The 10,973-nt window shown below is 41.5% G+C and overlaps 1 protein-coding gene across 1 annotated transcript; it reads right to left on the reverse strand.

The window, feature by feature from the left end:
• Positions 1-161: 161 nt before the first annotated feature.
• Positions 162-8,762, reverse strand: LOC308378653 (phenolphthiocerol/phthiocerol polyketide synthase subunit C-like; the record flags this gene model as incomplete). The annotated part of the gene is made up of 6 exons (XM_080855613.1): positions 162-5,696; positions 5,781-5,962; positions 6,293-6,499; positions 7,470-7,630; positions 8,426-8,579; positions 8,705-8,762. 6 exons carry the CDS (start codon positions 8,760-8,762, stop codon positions 162-164), a joined length of 6,297 nt encoding a protein of 2,098 aa, XP_080711739.1.
• Between the last annotated feature and the right edge of the window lie 2,211 nt (positions 8,763-10,973).

Raw genomic sequence — 10,973 nt, forward strand, 5'->3', positions numbered from 1 at the left:
CCAACACCACATATTAAAAATTACACCAAGGAGCTTCACAACATCAACCGCAAGACCATCAAACTAACATTATACATAAAATATAATATAAAATATACATTATGAAACTATTAGGGTGTAAGATTAAGAATGTATTCAGACGTGATTTTCTACACATTAGTTTAAAGTGAAGTTTCAAAGACGACCTTCTCATTCTCATTTTCATAATCATCATTAGAATGCTCCATCAGTATTGTTGCCAGAGTAGCAACAGTACTGTTGGGGTCCAATAATTTTACCAGAGGGATATTTACACCTCTTTCCTGAAATATTCGATTCTGGAGAGTCATAGCTAACATGGAGTCAACACCAAGAGTCGAGAGGGATGTTTCCTCATTTAGCTCATCATACTCAACTCCGATGGTTTCACTGAGCACAGACCGGACATATTCACTTGGTGAAGACACTGAGGTTTTATGGGCTGATACATGATCAGACATCTTGGCTCTCTGGAGGCCGTCCTCCACTATTGCTGTCAAGCGCATGGAGAGGGAGGTGTTTTCAGAGAGAACATGGTTCCTAAGGTTTTTGAAGTTGAATTTACACACTGTCTGCTGCGGTGTGTTTAACAGGAGACATTGCTCTAGGCTCTCGTGAATTTCAGTGACGCCCATCACCATCATCCCCTTTGCCTCAAGGAACTTTTGAAAATTGCTTTTGTTCAGCAGAAGACCAAGGTTCAAGGCCCCCCAGTTAATGGACTGGCCAGGAAGTCCAAGGTTCCTGCGATACTGACAGAATGTGTCCAAAAAGGCATTTGCAGCGGCATAGTTGGTCTGAGAGGCATTTCCCAGGAATGAGGAGATGGAGGAGTAGCAGACAAAATAGTGTAGCTCACAGTGCCGGGTGGCGTGGTGCAGATTCAACACACCATTCACTTTTGGACACATGACTTTCTCATACAGGGACTTATTGAGGCTTTCCATGAGCCCATCGTGAAGCACAACTGCACTGTGGAATACTCCTCTGATTGGGCAAGTGGGAAAATTCTGACCAACCTGAGTGACTGCTTGCAGGACATTTGCAGAATTGGACACGTCACATTTAAGGCTAGTAATGACGGCAGACCATTGGTTCTGGACATTGCTTATGTCGTCCAGGACCTCTGAGGAAGGACTGCTCCTAGAGAAGATAACAATGTGTCCTCCACCTCTCTGGGCAATGAACTTCACAGTTTCAAACCCCAGCCCAGTCAGTCCACCAGTCACAATGTACACTGCGTTCTTGTGAAATAGCTGTTTGGCTTTGGGCAGCAAAGGGATATCAGACAGTGCAGTGCTGTTTTTCAGCATCAGCACCGGCAGTGTCTTACAACTGAAGTAAGATTCTGATTTCTCAATGGGAAGGATTTCTATGGAACCAGAATTCATCCTTTGAAAAGTGGACTTCTTAAAAGCCAGTGACTTCTTGTCCAACTGCATTAATCTGAGCCACCGATAGATAGATGGCTTGTGCATTCGCAGGGACAACTTCTGCAAAATGCTGTACATGTAGATGATCTGTGTTTGTGTATTTTCACCTCTGCAAGCCCTTTGGGTGAATAATGTGTTTGTGTGGTTGTCACAAATGATAATGGTTTCTGTATTAGTAGACATTTTCCCTACTTTTTCAACCATAGATTCATGAAATGGAGGAAGTAGAACAACCGCATCAACTTTGTCAAAACTGGAGCTAGGATCAGCTCCTACTGTGACATTCCACCCTGTCTTTTTTGCTGTGAGCATCAAGATGCCCACAAGATTAGAGTCAGGGGCAGAGGTGATAATGCCCAAACGGCCGTGTTGTTTTGGCTTTGATAATGCATGATGCAAGACCTCCCATGCAAGAGCAAAATGTGACAGGCATGGAGCTTCTTTGAAGATGGGAAGTTTCTTTGTTTTGTAGCAAACCACTGCTGGAATAACTACTTTTGAAGCTGCTGCTATGGGGTAGCAGGCTGCAATGTGGTCTCCCACTCTCAGTTTGCTCACACTCTTACCCACAGCAGTGACTATGCCACTGAAATCAAGAGCCAGGAGCTTGTGGTTCTGAGATGTGTGTTTATTCCAGTACATCGTCTGGCCAAAATTGAAGTCAGAGTCACTGACCGGGAAGAAGTCTGAGGAATGCACACATATTTCATTGAGTTCAACCTCAACATTTTGCTCATAAATCTGACCAGCCTGTTTCTCAGATGGAATGGCTGACAATTTGGTCATCTTATAAGGGTCAGCTGTCTGCAAAGAAAAGCGTTCTGCCTGAGAACACTGAACCTTTCTCTCGGGACTATGTAAGGCTGGTGTTGAGGTATGAGTAATTTGTGGCTGGAGAACTTGCCCATCTTTCACCACCAGTTCTGGGTATTTACTGCAGGGGTAAGAGGTCAAGACCTGCGAAAGGGCTCTAATGTCTTCAGCTGAGACAGAGCTAATGTCAATCAGCTGAAAGGAGAGGTTTGCGATCTCCGCTGCACATGCTCGTGTCATGCCAGAAAGCCCAAATCCTGGACTAATGTGATCTATTCTGTCTCCAGTAGACTGATAAGTCACCACCCTGATTGAGTTTGAGAAATGAATAGCCTTCAGATAGACAACTATCTGACGGAGCATCTCACAGCAACCTGCAATGTTCTCTAGGATGTAATCAGCTTTGTGGTTGGTAATGTCACCATGACCCCACATGAACAAAACTTCTGTGAAGGATTTTCTCACATCAGGAATCTTCAGCTCTGAAAGAAATGCTTGGAATCCATGATTCAACAATACCTTGGCACTTTGTAAGGGTAAAAACCTGGAGGCTGGGCTCAAGTGATTTTTTAAGGCATCAGACACCCCTAACTGGTCAGTAAAGACTAATGCTCGGGGGAACGTACTGCGTTCACTGTTTAGACTTATTGCATTGAAGGTATTATGGTAGAAGTATTCATCCACCACTCGAGAGTGACTTCCAAGGAACTTGATCATCACATGCTTCAATTCAATCAAAACTGCACCCTCTTTGTCTGTGAAACACCCACAGATTTCAAAATCATTTGCTCCCACAGTCACTGCTCTCAAATAGACCACCATTTCACTCTGCAGAGGCTGCATGACTGTTATCGTCCCTATCCTTGAGGGAAACCCGGGCCGGGCAAGAAATCCATGAGCAACGGTGACAGGCACCAGCTGCATCAGATAATCTAACACAACGGGATGAATGTGGTAATCATGTAGCTGAGGAAGCAGCTCCTCAGATACGTTTACAACAGAATAAGCTTCCATGAGGTCCTCTCCATAGTACACATCTCCTTTGTTCCTGAACACTGTACCATACTCAAACCCCCCAAGACAGAGAGACTTGTAGAACTCATCTGCATTTACAACTGACTGACATCTCTGGCGGATGCTGTCCAGTGCTATTCTCTGCTCCTCAACAAACCTCCCTTGCCTGTGCTCCACTGTGCCAGAGGCATAAGTGGCTAACTGGGAGAATATTTTGAAATTGGTCAGATTCCCTGCCGGTTCAAGCTGTGCTTTCATGTCAGGGGTGTTCTGGCTGAAAATAAAAGGACTCTGGAAATTGATACTGAGCTGCAGAGTGTTAAGTGGGACCTTGGGTTTGGCATATTCCATGTATGCTGCAAGGCCCAGCTCAACATAAAAGGCTCCTGGAATGATTGCAACACCATTATTTTTGTGGTCATACAAATACGACAGTGAGTCAGATGTCAGATCACAGGTGAAGGTATTACAATCTGTCCTAGACTTGGATATCACAGGATGGCTGCTAGTGTAGGTGTTGTGTGCTGAATCAATTACTACATCTTTTTTAGTATTGTCAAACTGATATCTTGGAAAAGGTGTTGGTAGGGCCCTAAAGCCTTTGTAAAATTGGTCCCAGTCTACATTAAACCCTGCCTCAAACAATTTTCCTACTGTCATGAGCATTGCCTCATGGTCTTTTTCTGGCTGGACAGAGGAGAGAACTGTCACATCATTACCCAGAGTCTCTCTGATGTACCTCTGCAAAGCTGGTCTTGGGCCTATCTCTACAAAGACCACATTCTTTCGGTCTTTGGCTGCTGCTCTCACAGCTTGTTCAAACAATACAGGCTCACGGATATTCTGGGCCCAGTACTCGCCACTGACAAAATCTGTAGGGGACACAGCATTTCCTGTCACTGTTGAGAAAAGTTCTGTCTCCTTGGCATTTTCTTGCATGATTCCTATACTATCCCTAACCTCTGATAGAATGGGATCCATCATCTGACTATGGTATGCAGCAGGAACGTCCAAAATGCGAAGAAAAGTATTTGTGGATTTGTCACTGTTGCTTAACTTTTGGTGTAGTTTGCCAATGGCCTCTGCATCCCCTGATGTTGTGCAAGATTGAGGACTGTTGTATGCTGCCAGACAAACCTTTCCTGAGTAAGCAGGCAGAAGATGTAAGACCTCTGACACTGCCATGTTGCTGACAACCAGCATTTTCCCACCAGTGACCTTGCTTTGTAAAGCACTGCGGTAATGGATGACTTTCACTGCATCCTCAAGAGACAACAGGCCAGAGCAATGAGCAGCAGCAACCTCTCCCACAGAATGCCCAAGGTCAGCATCTGCTCTGACACCCCAGTGCTTCAGGAGAGTAGCAATAGCAACTTGGATAGCAAAGAGCAGTGGCTGGATGACTTCAGGCTTTGAGAAATCATCATTCTCATCTGTCTCTGCCTCTAGCTGTTCTATGATGCTTAACCTTTTGTAGCTTTGGAAAAGGGTCTCAATCTCCTTTACTTTTTGTTGGAAAATAGGCTCTTCTCTGAGGAGCTGCCTGCACATGCCTCTGTAAGTTACACCATTGCCACAGAATACAAACACTAATTTGGGGTCTGCCTTTGACTGGACTATCTTTTTGTTGAGAGCAGATCTAAGCTGGTCTGTCAGGTCTGTCAGTGTGGTCGAGAGTAAGGCCTTTCTGTACCTGTGCTTTAAGTGAGTTCTCCTGCATGCTGATGTGTACGCTATAGCTTGGAGATCAGCCATGATCTCTTTCTCAAGATTATCTGCTGTGTCTTCAATTGTCATGGCAAGTGATTTTTCAGAGGCTGCAGAGAGCACAAAATACTGACGATATTTGCTAACTGAATCTTTTAGTATTTGTGGCTGTTTTTGCTGCTGGACAATTGCATGGGCATTGGTCCCACCAAAACCAAAGTTATTGATTCCTGCCACCCTTCCACCTGGAGAAGTGTTTTTCCATTTCTCTACCCTAGTTGGTATTCTAAGATTCAAAGCTTTCGCATCTATGCTAGTATTGTCTTCTGAGTAGAACACCGATGGAACAATGGTCTCATGTTTCATCATAAGGAGCACCTTAATCAATCCTGCTACACCAGCTGCTGATTCAGTGTGTCCAATGTTACTTTTCACAGAGCCTATAATGAGAGTCTCTGATCCTGGGGGTCTGGCTTTGGCAATAACGTTAGAGATGCTGCTTGCCTCTATTGGGTCACCTACTGGTGTTCCAGTCCCATGAGCCTCTATGTACTGGACACTCGTCAGGTCACTCTCTGTGGAGTAGATCCTGCTGAGAAGCTCTTTCTGCTGGACCATGGACGGCTTGGTGATTGGAGTGACAGTGCGACCATCTTGGTTCACTGCAGTCTTCCTGATTATGCCCCAAACATGATCAGAATCTTGAAGAGCCTTAAAGAAATACAGATGTGCTTTCAAAATTCAGCTAGTTAAAGGCTGACCCCAATTCCCAAATTATTTAACCTCCAAAGGTACCTGTTTCAGTGGCTTCAGCAGGACAACTCCACAGCCCTCCCCTCTGCCGTAGCCATCTGCATTGCTGCAGAATGGTTTACTGGTGCCATCAGGTGAGATCATCTTGGCTTTGCTGAGGGCCACAAAGAGTACTGGCTCCATGATGCAGCTCACACCACCACACATGGCCATCTCACAGTCACCTGCCACATTAAACACAAATCAGACGCGAGTGAGTTTTCAACACTTCACATGTCAAGAGTACTGACTCAATGATGCAGCTCACACCACCACACAGGGCCATATTACTGTCACCTGCCACATTAAACATATCAGTGAATTTTCAACACTTTCACTTTCATAGACTTAGACCTAGGCACATGAGTCAACCCTCTTCACACAAGGGTAATACTTGAAGGGTAATAAACCTTAAACATATCAGTGAATTTTCAACACTTTCACTTTCATAGACTTAGACCTAGGCTCATGAGTCACACTCTTCACACAAGGGTAATACATGAAGGGTAATAAACCTTGTTTTATGGCCTGGCATGCAATGTGAAGAGCAACAAGAGATGAGGAGCAGGCACAGTCAATGGACAGGGAGGGCCCAGTGAAGTTGAAGGTGTAGGAGATCCGATTGGCAGCGATGCTCATAGCTATTCCAGTGCCAGTGCAGTGGTCGATGGTGTTTGGGTTGGATTTTACAGTGTACATTTCATAGTCTCGGTTCATCAAACCTAATGGAAAAAATAAACAAACAAAAACACAACAATGGACCTTTCAAAGAATTTAATTAAGAAGGACACCTAGATGAAATAAAATAAAACCTGAAATTTTCATAAATGTTTCAAGGATATAGTATAACAAACATTATGAAAATGATGAAAAGGGGATACACTGACATTATTATTGATTACAGTGTCATATTTCAGGCATATTTCATTTGCATATTTCATTAGGATAAAACTTATGTTTAGTATTTATTTTATATGCTTAAATTGGACAATTCTTTGCTCAGACGATAAGGCGTGTGCAAATGTTTTCTGTAGTGTGTGCTCCCTCTTTAGGTGTGGGGGGCACAGAGCAATTCAAAACCTTTTCTTTATTTTAAAATCAATGCTTTCAATCAGTAAATTGTCATTAAATCAAGCGAATCAAAGTAAAAAAAAAAAATGAAATCCTCACAAATTTCATGCAAAACCTCTGTAAAGCATAGGTAATAGGTTAGAGCATCAAACATTTGAAATAAATCCTTACATTTGCCACTGTATGCTTTTATTGCCTGGAAAATGAATTTATTTTTATTTTTGTGATCCTGTTCTTTTGCAATCTCTACTACTTTACCTTAATTTATGTATTCTGTGGGAATATAACCATGTTAATGGAAATAAATAAATTGTACAGAAAACATACCACCTGGTATTTCATATTTTTAAATGAACTACGGCGTATAACTGCAATTATGACATGTGTGTGTCATGATGAGAGACATTTTAGGGTGTCCATGTGATATCATACTACTAATATGCACACCCATGGTGCATTACGGGTGAAAAAATATTCATAAAGTTTGAAGCCCTGACAAAACTTGCATTGGCCTGTTTACTTGACCATATACTTATCTAACATCTGACCATTAAAATACCTGAGAACCAACATCAGAAATACATTCCCCCACCACCAAGCACTGAACAAAGAGTTAATTACCCATGAACACTCCTGTTCTGGTGCCACTGGCCTTCTCCATGGGTATCCCAGCATTCTCCAGAGCTCTGTAGGAACACTGCAGCAGCAACTTGTGCTGAGGATCCATCTTGTCTGACTCAGCATCAGTGATCCCAAAGAATTTGTGGTCAAACTCATTGAACCTGGAAACAAAAGCAAAAATGTATTTTATGTTAAGATAGCTCATATAGTTAAGCAGTTTTAAAATGTTCTGGACCGGTCTAGGCTGGATCCATGAGACAGACAGACATATACAGCCGCGGAAAAAATTAAGAGACCACTTTAAAACAAATTATCAGTTTTTCTTTATTTACTATTTATTGGTATGTGTTTGAGTAAAATTAACACTTTTGTTTCATTCTATAAACTACTGACAACATTTCTACTGAATTTCAAATAAAAATACTGTCATTTAGAGCATTATTTGCAGAAAAATGACAATTGGTCAAAATAACAAAAAAGTGCGGTGTTTCCAGATATTGATTTCTGATCTCTTCCTAAGTTAAAGCATTAGTATTGTGCAGTTTAAGAATCTATATGAACTTGTTTTCTTTGCATTATTCGAGATCTGAAAACATTCCATTTATTTTGCTATTTTGGCCAATTGTCATTTTTCTGCAAATAAATGCTCTAAATGACAACATTTTTATTTGAAATTCGGTAGAAATGTTGTCAGTAATTTATAGAATAAAACTAAAATGTTAACTTTACTTTAACTCATACCAATAAATAGTAAAACCAGAGAAACTGATAATTTTGAAGTGGTCTCCTAACTTTTTCCGCGGCTGTAGACATATGGATAAATAGATAGATAGATAGATAGATAGATAGATAGATAGATAGATAGATAGATAGATATTTTAAGATATGGTAAAAATAATAATAAAATATAAAATAATAAAATAATAAAATAACAGGGTCAGTGAAGTTTAAATTACCCATGAATGAGTGCAGCCTTAGAGGCGCGAGATTTCCCTGGTTTGTTATCATCTTGGTCACACCAGTAGGAGCAGTCAAACCTCTCGTTTGGAATCTCAACCGCACAGTTCTTCGCATTCCGAAGTACATCCCAGAAGTGGTCCAATCCCTCTCCTTTGCGTTTATGTGTGGATACAGTGGAACATATTATTTAGCTGATTTTCACATAGCAGGTTCAATTAATTTGTAGTTGTCATAACTGTAAACATGCTCAAACAGCACAGCAATAATTGACTCACCTCCCGGAAAATTGCAGCCAATGCCAACAACGGCAATTTCATCAGTCTCGTCATCCATTCTGCATCCCGTAGTTCAGATGATAGGCGACTGACAAACAAGTGCGTGTTTTGAATAGGAAAGTAGTATCAGAGAGCTTTGATGTTAGGATGCTGAAACCAGTTAGTAATTCACCCACCTTTTACCCACCCACCAAACTAGACTATTGAATGTATCTAGTGGGCACCCGTGTCTCATTTTATTTCACTAACAAAGGAGGCGTGTGTTTTGATAGTTAATGATTACAGTGCCTATAAACAGTGGCGATTTACATGGAATTACGTCCCGGGCGAACCCCCTCACACACAGACAGGAAGACCTGATTTCGTCTAAAAGCCTTCAAAAGGGACTTCATTATGCAATGGAGGGATATGTACAAAATGTTAAACTAGATTAATTGAAGACAAGCTTAAATGTAAAAAGCCGACTGCAGCGGATCATTCGGTCAGCCGAGAAGGTCATCGGCTGCGACCTGCCGTCTCTTCTAGACCTGTTTCACTCAAGGACCAGCAAGAGAGCAGGGGAGATCATCGCTGATCCTTCTCATCCCGATCACCACCTATTTCTGTGTCTCCCATCCGGCAGAAGGTTCCGGGCTATTAAGACCAAAACCTCTCGCCACCTGAACAGTTTTTTCCCCACGGCAGTTGGGCTCACAAACAAGCCCCCTGCATCTCACTGACTCTGGGTTTACGTAGCCTACTCATACTAACTTGCCCTTCTATGCCCAATTATTTATTATTATTATTATTTATTATTATCTTAAAAAACATTTGTCCATTGTTCTTGTTCATGCTTTTTTGTTGTTATGTTATGTCTTATGTCTTATGCACCAACCACACCAAGTCAATTTCCTGTATGTGTAAATATACTTGGCCATTAAAAGAATTCTGATTCTGATTCTGATTCTGATTCTGAAATTGGAGGCGAGAATTTACAGATCACAATGCACAATGCAAGAGGGAGAAGCCTAATCTCATCGCGATTGCAGATAACAACATCCCATACCAGCATTGTTCATGCAATGCAGGGAAAGATTACATTAATTTACCTAAATGTTTTTAACTCATCTGGAGAGCCACTGAGATGTAGACCTACATTAATTTGTTAATTAACTAGCATTACCCTGTCCCCTAGCATAGCTATGTCAGTTATCAAACATCTGCCATTCTGTTAAAGGCACTCGAAACTCGAAAAATAAACATTCAATTTCTAGTCTTTTTTTTACACGTAGTAAGCTTCAATAACTCCATACCATTACATATCGACATTCAAGGAGCAAAGATGAGACGTCGTTGTGTGGTGAGAACTGATAGAAAATCGATAACAACAACAATCGCCGCCATTTTCTTTATTTATTAGTGCCACCAATAAATAAAGCAGGATTCCAGTCAATGGAAAAATGGCCTCTCCCCACTGCGATTGTTGTTGTTATCGATTTTCTATCAGTTCTCACCACACAACGACGTCTCATCTTTGCTCCTTGAATGTCGATATGTAATGGTATGGAGTTATTGAAACTTACTACGTGTAAAAAAGACTAGAAATTGAATGTTTATTTTTAAGCCTCAAAAGTTGCACTGGGTGCCTTTAAACAATCAAAATGCTAAGTTTAATATCTTAAAATCAAATAATGGAATGCGTCAACTATCGGAAACATTCAGCGTTGGCATGTTAACATTCACTCTCGTGAGTGACTATGGAAAGAAACATAAGCTCCCACAAAAATATTGCATCAAAGCTTTACTTGTGAAATAGTGTTGTATTTTTGCGTGTACCTTACAGTGTGGAACACTTAGCAGCGCAACGAATATTTAATTTGATCTTAATGTTGTAATGTCAGATTTGTTCTCTCCCAGGATTAACAATTGATATGATCAGTTTAATAATGGATTAACATGACAGCGTGAACGTTTGCCGATAACACACGCAGTCCGAAAATAAACTGATAACTGTCTGGCTAGCTAGCGCAGCTAGTGAATAGCAAACATTAGCTAGTTTTAACCAGAGTTAACTTGCCTAAGCCTAGCAAAACATCAGTGGTGAAAGTAAGCTGCTACTGTCAATGGCAATAATGTGAATAATGAGTATGCCGATGATCATGCTTAGTTGATTACATTAGCAGAGGAAAATTCCAACCTAACATGTTCCATTTGGGAGACGCAGAGGCGAACTGTCCCCCTCACCCCCACCCCTTCCCCCTTCTCACACAGGCTCTGTGCACCGCACCTT

The sequence above is a fragment of the Sprattus sprattus genome, assembly GCF_963457725.1.
Source record: "Sprattus sprattus genome assembly, chromosome: 17".
Lineage (NCBI taxonomy): Eukaryota > Metazoa > Chordata > Actinopteri > Clupeiformes > Clupeidae > Sprattus > Sprattus sprattus.